Below are 13,486 nucleotides of genomic sequence, written 5' to 3' on the forward strand. Positions count from 1 at the left end.
ATTGGTACCATGAGCACTGTCCAGTCCTTTCTTGCTAGTTGAATTTCAATTTGTGGGGCCCAAGGATGTGGACAAAGTTCCTTTGACCACATGCTTGAGGCAGTAGTGATACCGCTTCTGAAGAAACCATCGCTGGATCTGGAAGAGCTTAACAAGTATAGGCCAGTGACAAATGTTCCCCTTGTGGCTGTCTGGGATGAAACTGTTTTTCGGAGTCCATTTCAATAGGGGTTCTGGTCTGGTATGGAACTGAAACAGCCTTGGCCAACCTGCGGGATGATCTCTTTTGAGAGACAGAGTGATTTTCCTGCCACTTTCAATACAATTGACTCTGGTATTCTTTTGAGGCTTCTGTCAGACTTTGGTGTAGATCAAACTGAGATCACTTTGCAGTGATTTCACTTTTACCTGGACAGACATTTTCAAAAGATGATGCTGGCGGATTTCTTTGTGGCAGTCCTACATGCTTCCATCTTATCTCCCATGCTGTTAAATATGTACGTAACACAGCTGAATGAGGTCATTCAGGGGTACAGAGGGGCATTGTCATCAGTATGCAGATGACACACAGCTCCATTTCTCTTTCTATCTGGAGCCAGGTGAGGCTGTGGCGTTCTAGACTGGATGAGGGCTAAAAGTCCAGCTAAGACAGAGGCACTGTTCATGGGTGGTTCTTCGGATCAGATCAGAGCAGGCGGGTGGCCCACTGCTCGCTGGAGTTCATTGCAACACACTCATTTTGTTGCTGGTCCCCTGCTAGAACTAGTATATTGCAAAACTCTCAATTTTTTGCATCTTCTTGGAGCATGCAAAGGTACTCATTGACTGCATCCTTGAATTAACTGTAAGCAAGACCACAGGACACATACTTCTATTGACTCATGTAAACTTTGGGAGGAAGTGTGAAGATTTGGATTTAGGGCTATCAGTGTGGTTTGGTCTATGTTGCTAAAGCTCTTGTTGAGCTTAGCAACATAGACATTGTCTATGAACTTGAATAACTTGGATGTATGTTAGGGTGACCATATGGAAAGGAGAACAGGGCTCTTGTATCTTTAACAGTTGTATAGAAAAGGGAATTTTAGCAGGTGTCATTTGTATACATGCAGCACCTGGTGAAATTCCCTCTTCATCATAACAGTTAAAGATGCAGGAGCCATGCCCATGAGCAGATACAAAAGAGGACAGGGCTCCTGCAGCTTTAACTGTTATGATGAAGAGGGAATTTCACCAGGTGCTGAATGCATACAAATGACACCTGCTGAAATTCCCTTTGCTGAACAAGAGTTAAAGATACAGGAGCCCTGTCCTCCTTTCCATATGGTCAGCCGATGTATGTGTGAAGGGGGAAGATATCCAAATAGCCGAACGGTGGTACCAGATTTTCTGGGTAGGTGGGTGTTGAGCCAGAACACAATATAAAAGGAGAGTAATCCCTAGATACAGCCCCAGGTGCTGACTTAAGGGTGACACATTTCTAAGTGACTGGTTAGTTCATGTTCATTTGTGATGTCTTCTTCTTTAGTATTAAAAAATTTTTTTTTTAACCTTCAGTGATTTTTCGGGGCTCGTTACAAAAAGGTGGGGAAACTAAAAATTCTAAGAGTGATCAGTGATTGGCTAGGAATCAGTATACACTACAAAAAGTTGTGCCTTTAATCTAAATCAGCATCATCAGCTTATTGGCTATGTGGCAACTAGACATAATCACAATCAATATGTGATCCCTGATTGTTTATGATGAAGAATGAAACAAAGTACATTGGAGTCCACTTTAAAAATGGATTGTAGTGAGCTGTGTGAGGCAATCCTCTGTTAATATCAGTGTTGTTAGTTTCAATTTGTTTTGCCTGAGGATGTGAAAAGATTGCTTGGAGGGGTGAGGCAACCCTGCCCCCCCCCCGCCACTCCTTAGAAGCATGCTCATCCAGGCTTATCAGGATGCGGATTTCTTGTAAAATGCCCATGTTCTTCTTCGTGGTCTCTGTGCATCACACATATGGGCTCTGCGCCTGCGCAGGGCCAGCTTCGGAAACTTCTATAGCTGAAAACGTTTTAGGCGGGAACCCCTCCCCCACCGTCCACTGAGCATGCTCAGGGGTTCCCGCCTAATCCCCTCAGTTCTCTTCAACCACCTGTAGGGTCAACAGCTTGTGGAGATTTCTCGTGTGTGGTATACTTTACCTCAGCTGAAAATATTCTATTTTCCTTCTTGTCTTTTCTCTCCAGTTTTCTAATCTTTTCTATTTAGATATATATATATATATATATATATATATATATTTAAAAAAAAGAATTTGTTTGTTGTTAGTTAGCCTTGTGGCTTATGGCACATCAAGGCCTCTTCAAGAAGTGTCCCGTTTGCGGGCTGAAGATCACGCTAACCGACGGACATTCCCTTTGTTTGCTTTGCTTGGGGGACACACATTGTGGAATCTTGTTTGTTTTGTCTAAAATTCTCGAGGCAAGCGAGAAAAAACCGATTAGACCGCCTTTGGGCGTTGTTCTGAAAAAAGGCGTTGGAGGCAGTGGAGGTACCGAGAGGATCTCGATGCTCCAAATCTCCTATCATAATGGAGTCTATGCCCCAACCTCCTCCCGCGTGGAGTGAAGCCTTATCGGTTCCCCTTCCTCCTCTCAGCTGCATCAACAAAGGCGGCAAAGAAGATTTCTAAGAGAGTGAGAGAGCATTCTGGGGCTGACAACCCCAGAAAGAAAAGAGCAAACTTAAGACGGAAAATGGGAAGAAAAACCCCGTTGAAACCGACTTTGTCGGTACCGAGGAGCCCGGTACCAAGCACTTCGGTACCGAGGCATCCGACAGGGCACAGGAGCCCGATGTCGAGCCTTTCATTGCAAAGGTCTCCTCCGGAACCGATAAGCCCGATACCGAGGCTATCGCTACCGAGACCATTTTCGATACCGAGATGGGCGACACCATCCGCACCACCGGTATCGAATTCTCCGCCCCAGGCAGGGCACGGTATCGGCTCACCGATACTTTCTCCGCTGCAGATCATCACGGTACCGACAGATGATCCCAGCGTAAGAGCATCGATTTCGGAAGGCGAAATTAGAGGTTCCTCCCTGGATAATACCGTACCTGATCGGGGTCCCAGTTCCCCTCGGTACTGAGAGGAACCACAGCCCATCGATACCGACGGACGTCGTTACCAACAAGTGCCCCAGCAAACGCCGGTCGATACCAAAGGCTATTGATACCGACACACACCTCACCAGCAACCGCCAGTCGATACCGAAGGCTATCGATACTGACATACGCCTCCTTACAGATACGACCGGGGTCATTCACCGGCTTTAGCTCATTCAGGTCCTCAGTATATGACATATACGCACCCGCATAGAGGATCTGCCGTTCGATGGAAGCCAGATCTAACCACTACTGTTAGAGTCCCCATGGCTGGCCTCCTCGGTAGCAATAATAACTAGGTTCTTCAGTACACTGAAGCCTCTCGATACCGAGACTTGCAACAATATAACTAGCTTCTTCAGTGCCTAGCCTGTGACCTCTCGGTACCTAGATTGAAGCCTCTCAGTACCGTGACTTGCAACAATATAACTAGCTTCTTCGGTACCGAGAATGAATCCCTCAATGCTGAGACTGGCAACAATGTAGCTTCTTCGGTACAGACTGGAGCCCTCGATACCAACAGTGGCAATTAAATAACTAGCATCTACAATGCAGACGCTGGAGTTCTCTATGCTGACACAGGCAATGAACATAACTGGCTTTTTTGGTACCAAGGTTGAAATTTTTGGTACTGAAAATGACAATAACATAACAATAACGTTAATAGCTCTTTGGTACAAACGCTGAGACTCTTGATACCAAGAGGGCATCTCGCATGCAGCTTCAATGTCAGAGGGTGAGATGTAATATCTCTCCCCTCCAAAGCCAATGGATGACTGTCCACCACATCAGGCAGTGTATACCTTGCAAGCTAACCACCTATTTCAAGGTCCCCATTCCAGAGTCTCTACGCTCTGAGTGCTTTGCTTTCAATGGAGAGCGTTTTATTACCATGATGTCTGATGTCATCATTCTTGGGGCTCCCCCCCCTTGGAAGAGGAGGGCATACAATGTTAAATGGGCCACGTCTCCTGAGAATACCATACAAGCATGGATACTGGCTTTAGTACCGTGATGGGGATACGTACAACCGTGATCATTGTCATTGCGACTGATACACAGGGCTCAGCTGTTACAGCCACAATGCGTCAGCACAATTACTTAGCTCTTCCCCATTCCACCCCCCATTCCATGGGACATTAGGAGATCAACTTGGGGAAGATGAGTTAGAGCATAAGAAAAGGCCTGATTCCCTTTAATCCTTTGAGGACTATCAGTCGGTCTCAACATTGCTCTCTTCTGCATCACCTACACAGGGCAGAACCTCCTTTGGAGGACTTATACCACTTCCCGGTCATTGAGGATGACCAGGCTTGGTATTGAGACACATAACTAGGAAAATAAAGTGCAGGATTTTGTATCTCATGCTGTATGTACTGAGAAGCCAACTCCAGTGTCGATATTTTTCCTCCCAGCACTGCTTCTGACAGTTAAAAATTCCTGGAAGGGCCCTTCTTTGATGGCTCTGACATTGGAAAGTGCAGAATCTTTAAAGTGCAGTAATGGACATGGGGTTTTTTCTTTATGCACCCGTGTTCCAATTCTACATTAGTTCAGTTAGCCCCAAGGGGAGTTTTCAGAACATATTCATCTGCTTTGGGCCCCAGAGTCATACACTATCTAGTTATGATGTCCAGATCCAACTTTTCCTCTTGTCAGCAACTTTACATGACCCGTCACTTCACTGGGAGTTGAGAGCGATGGTGCGCGCTCTGGCGCTTCACATGCATACCTATGATTAGCAGGTCTCACTCTGTGAACTAGATTGAGGACCTACCATCCGATGGTGAAGGATTGTTCAATCTCATTGCTCATCTCGTTTCCTGCATCGGAACCAGCAAATTACAGATGACACACTGTCTTTCTTAATGCTGCTCCTCAAGAAGGGAGTAGGTTTTGCCCCATACACATAAGTATGCATACTTCCATATAGCCATTCAGAACACTCGCCAGAGGTACCTTGGGTTTATCATAGGTACCGATATGTCCCAGTTTGGGTGCGTCTATTGGACCTAAGCACAGCCCACCGAATGTTTGCAAAATATATGGCAGTTCATGGCAGAAACCCCTTTCAGAGCCTATTTCCACCATCCTCACTTTCCCTTTTTCCTTGTTAAAAGAGGCCTTAAGTTTCCTCACTTAGAGTTTATCTGGCAGCGATTCTGCCTCACATTTATGGATTTAGGGCTGTTCGGTCTTCACTCATCCACTGGTTAAGTGCTTTATGAAAGGGATGAAAAATACAGTTCCACCCCTTCGTCCCTTTGTTCCGCAATGGAGCTTTTCCGTGGTGCTCAAAGCACTGCCTGCCAAGCCTTTCGAACCGTTGGCAAAGACAGATTTGCATTTACCGACTTTTAAGGTGGTATTCCTTGTTGCCATAACGTCTGCTAGACGTGCATCAGAGTTAGCGGCACTCCGTATGGACTCACCTTATACGGGTTTTCATGCCGACAAAGTGGTCCTTAGACCGGACCCAGCTTTTTTCCAAAGGTTGTTTCTCCTTTCACCTTGGGCAGGATTTTACTCTGCCAAGCTTTTTCCTTGCGCCGACAACTCTTCTTGAGTCAACACTACATACGCTGGACAGAACAGTGACTCTCCGGAGATCCCAAAGATTTTTTGTTTGTTATAGGTCAAACAAAAGGGACTCCAAGCATCTCCGCAGAGAATATCTGCTTGGGTTTTTCCAGACTATTAAATTAGCCTATGAACTTGCTGGCCCCCCACTGAAGGGGAAAGTGCGCTCTTTTCACCAGAGGAGGGGCCACTGCTACAACTTTTGAAAGAGGTATTGCCATACCGGACCTCTGCAAAGCGGATACCTGGTCGACACCTCTGACTTTTGCCAGTCACTACTGTCTGAAAATCAGAGCGCGTAGAGACTGTGCCTTTGGGCATGCCGTCTTATCGGCAATCCGTTGAATTTTCATCCATCACCTGACACCACCCACCTCCGGGTAGTCAGCTTGTTATTCGCCCATATGTGTGATGCACAGAGACCACGAAGAAGAAAGACAGGTTGCTTACCTGTAACTGTAGTTCTTCGAGTGGTCATCTGTGCAGTCACACAACCCTCCCACCATCCCCACTATGGTGTCATTATTTTTTGATCACCTGGTGGTTCTCCTCAGTGAGACTGTTTAGGCGGTTTCAGGAACTGAGGGGATTAGGCGGGAACCCCTGAGCATGCTCAGTGGATGGTGGGGGAGGGGTTCCCGCCTAAAACGTTTTCAGCTATAGAAGTTTCCGAAGCTGGCCCTGCGCAGGCACAGAGCCCATATGTGTGACTGCACAGATGACCACTCGAAGAACTACAGTTACAGGTAAGCAACCTGTCTTTCTGGCTCCTCTAAAGGAGGGAGTGGCCTTTGAAAAGCCTAAATTAGCTCCCACCACCCTTAATAAGAGCACCTTGGATGTTGGGCAGTATAAATATGTAATACATAAATAAATAAATAAATAAATAATGATTGACCAGTCTTTAATCTCCCATTTTTTGGGTACGTTCTTGGAGTGAGTGGTAATATTACAAATTCAGGTTTTATTGGATAAAATGCAGTATCTGGATCCTTTTTGGTCTGAGCTAAGGTGTTGATTTTGGAATGGGAATAGTCTTGATGGATGACCCATGCAAGGAGCAAGATGGAGCATTGTGTCCTTGTTGGTTCCATTGGACCTCTAAGTGGTGTTCGATATCAACAGTCATGATATTCTTTTGGGATGCTTAGCTAGTATGGGACTGGGAGGCACTACATAGACCAAAGGGCCAAGCACCTTCAGGGATATGCAAGTCCTTTACTGGCCAAACATGGGGTTCTTCAGGGATCTGTTTTGCCCCCCCCCCTTTAACATCTACTTGAAACTGCTGGGAGAGGACTTCCAGATCTGGGTATTGTATCTCAAACCAGCTCTCTCTTTTACAACTAATATCGAGGAGGCTGCGGGATTCTGCATGTAGTACATTTATTCGGCTCCCGCTAGTGGGCCAGATGCATCTCTTCTTAGGGAAGGTAATCTGGCTACAGGGGTCCATACCTTAACTACCTAAGGTTTAAATTACCGTAACATGCTCTTTGTGGTGCTGCCATTGAAAAGTCTTCAGAAACTACAGCTAGTATAAACGACTGCAGCCAGACTGTTGTCTGGTGTGTGTTTTATAGACCATAAGACATCAGCCTTGAAACAGCTTCACTAGCTTCCTATTTGATTCTGAGCTCAATTCAAGGTGCTGATTCTCACTTATAAAGCTTTAAGCTAGCTTGAGGCCACACTTTTGGGGCAAAAATCTGAAATCGGAGCTAGTGGTGCAAAAATGGGGCAAAAATCTGAAAGCTGCTGAAATCGGAGCTAGTGGTGACTGACCAAGAAAGAGTTCTTGAAGTTCCAGTGGACAGTTCAATGAAAATGTCAACCCAGTGTGCAGCTGCTGTTAAAAATACAAATTTCTGTGGTCACCACAATTCAAAAAGGATATTATAGACTATTGTAAAGGAAGTACAGCACATAGATAAACTATGGAATTCACTTACACAAGATGTAGTGAATTTGGATGGATTTTAAAAGGGGATTGGATGAATTCATGGAAGATATATCAATGGTTAATAGTCCTGATGGCTATATGCTACCTCCAGTATCAGAGTCAGTATGCCTATGTACCCCAGTTGCTGGGGAACATGGGCAGGAGGGTGCTGTTGCACTAATATCCTGCTTGTGGGTTTCCTATGGGTAGCTGGTTGGCCACGGTGTGAATTGAATGTTGGACAAGATGGACCCTTGGTCTGATCTAGCATGGCTCTTCCATGTTTTTAGATTTGAAAAAGGTGCATTAAAGGGCTTACAAAATGCTCACGGGGCTGAAGCAATTCCCCTATGAGGAAAGGTTACAGCGACTGTTTAACTTAAAAGGAAAAAAAAGTTAAGTAAGAGGAGATATGATAGAATTGTACACAATTGTGCATAATGGGGGGAAAGTTTTCTCCTTCTCTCAATACTAGAACCAAACATCATCCCATAAACTAAATGGCAGGAGATTCCCGACAGATAAAATGGACTACCTCTTCACAAAGTGCATAGTTAAACTATGGAATTCACTACCAAAAGATATAGGGATGGCCATCAATTTGAATGGCTTTAAGGGCGATTAGATAAATTCATGGAGGATAAGGCTATCAATGGCTCCTAGTCCTATTTATTTATTTATTTATTTATTTATTATAGCACCTTTAGGGTTATAACTCTAACCCTTTAGCCAAAAAAGGCTCTCAAGGTGGCTTACAAAAATATTTCTTAAGACAGTCCCTGCCCATAGGCTTACAGTCTAAAAAACATGACTCATCAATAAAGGAGACTGGGGGGGAGGAGGGGGAAAAAAGAAGAAGTAAATGCAGGCACTAGATTCTTAATTCCAAGGCAGTGTGATTATATGCACCAGTTGCCCCCACAACCCCCAATAGCTACTTTCAACATAAAAATGAACCAGGAGAATATTTGGCTTATCACTATCCATGCATACTTAACAGACTTAAGAATTACAAAATATGTCTAATAAAAACAACATGCCTGTTGATTCAGAGAGATTCCTGAAAGTTCTTTTAGTCTTCCTTTTGTTAATTGGAGCGCATCAGCGTTAGAATTAACAGAAGTTGAAGATCTGAAGTCCTAATATTAAATTATAGAGAGGAGACCCTACAATGCTTTGCTTAGGATGCCTGCGAAACTTTTACTGGGCCTGTTCAGACAACACGCTAAGCCATGGTTGAGCTGCTAACCCTTTTTCAGCAAATGGTTAGTGAGCATGGCCCCGTTCAGAAGACACCTTAACCACAGCTTTAACCACAGTGAATAAGGATTAAAGCCATGGTTTAAGGTGTCTTCTGAACAAGGCCCATGTTTAAACTATGGTTATGTAGCCACCATGGATAGGAATGGTTCACATAACACACTAATCCATAATGTTTAGTTCAAAATGCTCAACCACTGTGACTTAGCATGTCATCTGAACAGAAAGCTATTACAATGATATAATAAAAATAATTCATTCTCAAGTTCTGAAACACTTTGTAAGGTGATTAGAAATCTCTGAAACTTGGATCAATTTGTATCTGATGATATTCAAGGATTTTTCTATAATGATCAAACCTATAAGGTTTTTGAATGTTTTTGAATTAACTATAGCATACAGAAATTAACAATCTTTAGCTAAAACCATTTTTCTTTTTTGTTGCTATGATGTTAAATAATAGTTAGTTTAAGCAGCAAGCAGTGTATTTGGTAGATAGTTAAAACCACAGACTGGGTATTATTAGTGCTAGATTTGAACTGATAGCTTCTTCTCATGACATTCAGAATTTGCCTGCAGTAATTTTATATATAAAATGGATTATTAAAATTCATAAATAAATTAAAGAAGAGGGTGTTTTTAAAGATAAAAACAGGGATAGAACAAAGATAAATAGCTCTGCCCCCCAAGACAAATTAATCAAGTCGAGAAATCAAGGTCTAGTTTTTTTACCACTTTTTTCCTTGTCTTTCTCTCTCTCTCTCTTTCTGTAACTCCAATACAAGCTAATACTTACGGGGGAGAGGAGGAAGGACTACAGAGGAGAGGATAGAAAAGTAGAAGAGGGCAGACCAAAAGAAAGAAAGAAAAAGAATACTATTTTTTTTATTATTTTGGAGGTCTTAAATATGAGAGGAGATGCAGGTGGTTTCCGGGTGTGACCTATGGACAATTTCAAATGAGTCATTTGGCTTCTCACATTCAAAAGATTCCTCTCCTTGCTTGGCTGTCATGGGGCATGCTTGACGTTTTGGACCAGATACATTGTTTGGTGATGTTGTTTGTTTGTTTGAAGAGAGCTACGGCTATTGGGCGGTATAAAAATGTAATATATAAACAAACAAACAAATAAATAAATAAATAAATGTGGTCACCTGTAGTCACCTGAGTATTTGAAACCCACTGCTATCCCCAAAATGGTAATGGTATAGTATATCTCTGCTTGTTTAACATTATTATTTCATTATATGATAACATTTTATACATGATAATAGACTGACAAAATCCACCGGGAACAATGTCTGATCCTCCTCTTGATAAAGTCAGCAGCAAAGCACAATAAGATCAGCTATCAGATGTCAATGGTCAGAGAAATCAATTATTACCTTCGCCCAGTGCCCACTTTCCTACAGTACTGAGATATATTCTAGATTTACTTTGAAATATATGCAACTGAAATAATGTAACAGAAATAAGCAATTGCTTTGTTTAAAAATTATACAATGCTTATCAGCGATTAAAATGGAACAAGAATGCCATTCACTTTGTTTCCAGGGATTATGGGTCATTTGTATTCACAATTAGGGCTCCAGTCAAAAACATGGCCATGAAATCAATGAAATAAGATGCAAATTGATATAAGGAAGGAAGTAATTGTGGTATAGATGACACTTTGCGGTTGTAATATCTTATCATAGAGATAGATCCAGAAGAATACTTCAATTCTATAATGACTACCTGGGAGTAATCCTTATTGAAATGAGCAGGACTTACTTTTCAGTAGTGCTGTTCAGTTGTGCTGTTTGTTAAATACAGGTTCCATTGAAATCAATAGGACAAGTTAGTTATGTAAACCCTATTGATTTCAGTGGAAACTAGGTGCAACAAACTAACTTAGTCTGGATCTGATCCATAGTATGTAATAATTACATATTGTAGTATTATATTATACATATATTATACAATAATTACATATTGTCATCAGAGAATATTTGTGCAACAGAAAGTAGTTTCTTTCTTCCAGTTTTATGGGAAATATAATAACTCTCAATATTGCTTTCCAAAATGGCAAGTTAGTTTGTGAAAATAAAATATTTATTCAACAATTATCAAGAGTATTGACATTATTACTTCTTTATATTATGAAAAATCTTTCATCATTTATGATGGGTATGTACCAGAATAGAATACGTTCTATATTAGCCTATTAGTGGAATCAAATGTATTGCTCAACATGAAATGTATGACTAGATACGAATTACTTGCAAGAGAAACAAAATGTCAACTCAACATGCTTTCATCTCTTTGGCTGAAAGATTAATAAGACCATCCAGCATTTCATAGTGGAAGGGCACACAATCCTGTTTACACACTTCAATATTCCTGAGTAAGGAAATTGCCATTGCCTCAATTTCTGATAGGCATGATAGGATAAGGCAAACTTCCCTGACTTTCATCATAGTAAAGATCTTTGTGTTATTTGATCACATAAGCTTCCAGAATAACACAAAGATCTTTACTATGAATAACACAAAGATTTTTATTCAATTTTGGCCCATATGGAACGATGGACTGTAGCTCCTGTCTCTATGCTCCAATTGAATTATTGATAGCTGCACTTAAGTCCCATTGAAACAGGTTGGATTAATTAAGCCTGACTAATTTCAATGTGGCCTAAACACAACTAACTTCAACTGGGTTATCATAACTTTTCAATAATAACTGCTATTATTACTTAATAAAAATCTGTCTTTTGGGAGGAAGAAAAGGTTCTGCATCTATTCTTGCTCCGAATTTTGAAAGTCAACAGTAGTTTTGGTGTTAAAAGGCTATTTCAACATAACTTACCTTGGACAGTGGTTCTTTTTCTCAAACGAATGATTTGATAAAGAAATATATAAAAGATAAATGGATTCAACTGACCAAACACATACTAAAGAGTAAAATAATACTAAAAATGTTAACTAAAAAGGTCACACACATCTGAATAATCTGACTTATGGGTGTCTTTTAAAATTAATTTAGATCCTTTGAGGGAAAAGCCTGAGAAAATGTGAAAATGTTTTGAAATGCGTGGGGGAAAATTATTTGTGCTCAATTAAAAATAAAGGGGGAGGGGAAGGAAAAGAAAGAAAAATCGTGCCTATAAAAGCCACATAAAATGGGACTCTCACTAGAAAAATGAGAGAAGCTCCATCACACCTGGTGTGTTGTACATGCTGACAGAAGGGTTGTTATAGGCCGCCGATTCACCGAGCAATGTGTTATAAGGGTTGTTAGTGCCATGAGGACGAAGGAGAGCATTGGTTATAAGATGGTTAGCCATGGCTCCTGGAGCAGCCCAATAGAAAGACAGAGGGAAAAAAAGCAAAAAAAAAAGTCAATCAGGCAAATGTGATAAAAAAAATAAAACATTCAGACTGACAACAATTTCAACAGTCCTGATTAAAAGCAGCCAGCTAATTCAACTGGCAAGCTAAATGCCACCAAAGCGCAGATGCCACTGTCAATGCAAACAAAAATGGATTGGAGTGATGCTAAATCAACCCTCCAGGATGTCACCAACCAACTGCTCAGAGTGTAAATTGAAGAGATACTCAGCATGCTTGCTACATAAAAAAAGATGATCTCATTCTCTCCACAGTGAAAAAATCTAAAGGAAAAACCAAACAAATATTATGATTGTGACCAACACAAAAAGGCACATTAAACATTCACTACATGTTAGTCATGATTTTTCTCCATATTTTGAGTTCTGCTGTTACAAGCTCAACAAAGAGTGGTCTCTGGTTCTTTTCCATTCAATTTTGGCAGTTTACTGACATCAGGCAGTACTACAAAGACTGCTTAAAATAACCATAAAATGACGTGAATCTGTAGTTCTACAAGAGGGGGGTCTTAGCACAGGATGTGCTAAAATATAGGATGACAGCATATCAGTACTTAGATGTTGTGGTTTCCTGACCCCATTTACACTCCTTTTCTTTTTACACAGACAACTCTCCAACTGGTAAGTGGCCAAATTATTGTTCATTTACCATGCTAGTGGGTCAAAGGGTGGATGAAGGGTCATCTTGTTCCTTGAGATAAAGAAATTCACCAGTACAGAAGTTCTTTCCCTTCTTTATACAGTAACTCACAACCACCAGGAGCATCAAAATACATAGACTGGGTCGAACAGCATTGGGCTTGTGTAGGAGAATGACCCAACAGATTGTGTCTTAAGACAGTAAGCCAAAACTGTTTAAGAACAGAATGCTCTTACTGAAAACAGAAAGAAACAAAAGAAAAAAGAAAAGAAAGGAAATAGCATACAATCAAACAAGGTTTACTAAGGATCAGATGCCACCATTGGCACATGGAGAAACTCTGGATGCCAGAGTAATGCCCAAGGAACTTCTCAATGGAAGACATGGTGTTGCAACCCTTCAAGCCCACAGAGCTGGGTGATAGTTTAAGGGTGCAATCCTATTGACTGACCCCTCAATGGCCATATGTCCACAATCTCAGAGGCTTCCTATCATCCTGTGTAGGGTGGAGGGAGTGGCGGAGGC

At 41.6% G+C, this 13,486-nt stretch overlaps 1 protein-coding gene across 1 annotated transcript in view; it reads right to left on the reverse strand.

Moving 5' to 3' along the window:
* Positions 1 to 13,486, reverse strand: part of ADGRL3 (adhesion G protein-coupled receptor L3) — a 707,807-nt gene that overhangs the window by 14,541 nt on the left and 679,780 nt on the right. Inside the window, exon 25 of the mRNA XM_063128914.1 lies at positions 12,135 to 12,263. Within this exon, the coding sequence (XP_062984984.1) occupies positions 12,135 to 12,263 (129 nt within the window). The remainder of the gene's footprint in view (positions 1 to 12,134; positions 12,264 to 13,486) is intronic.

Source organism: Elgaria multicarinata, chromosome 6 (assembly GCF_023053635.1).
Source record: "Elgaria multicarinata webbii isolate HBS135686 ecotype San Diego chromosome 6, rElgMul1.1.pri, whole genome shotgun sequence".
In the NCBI taxonomy this organism is placed as follows: domain Eukaryota; kingdom Metazoa; phylum Chordata; class Lepidosauria; order Squamata; family Anguidae; genus Elgaria; species Elgaria multicarinata.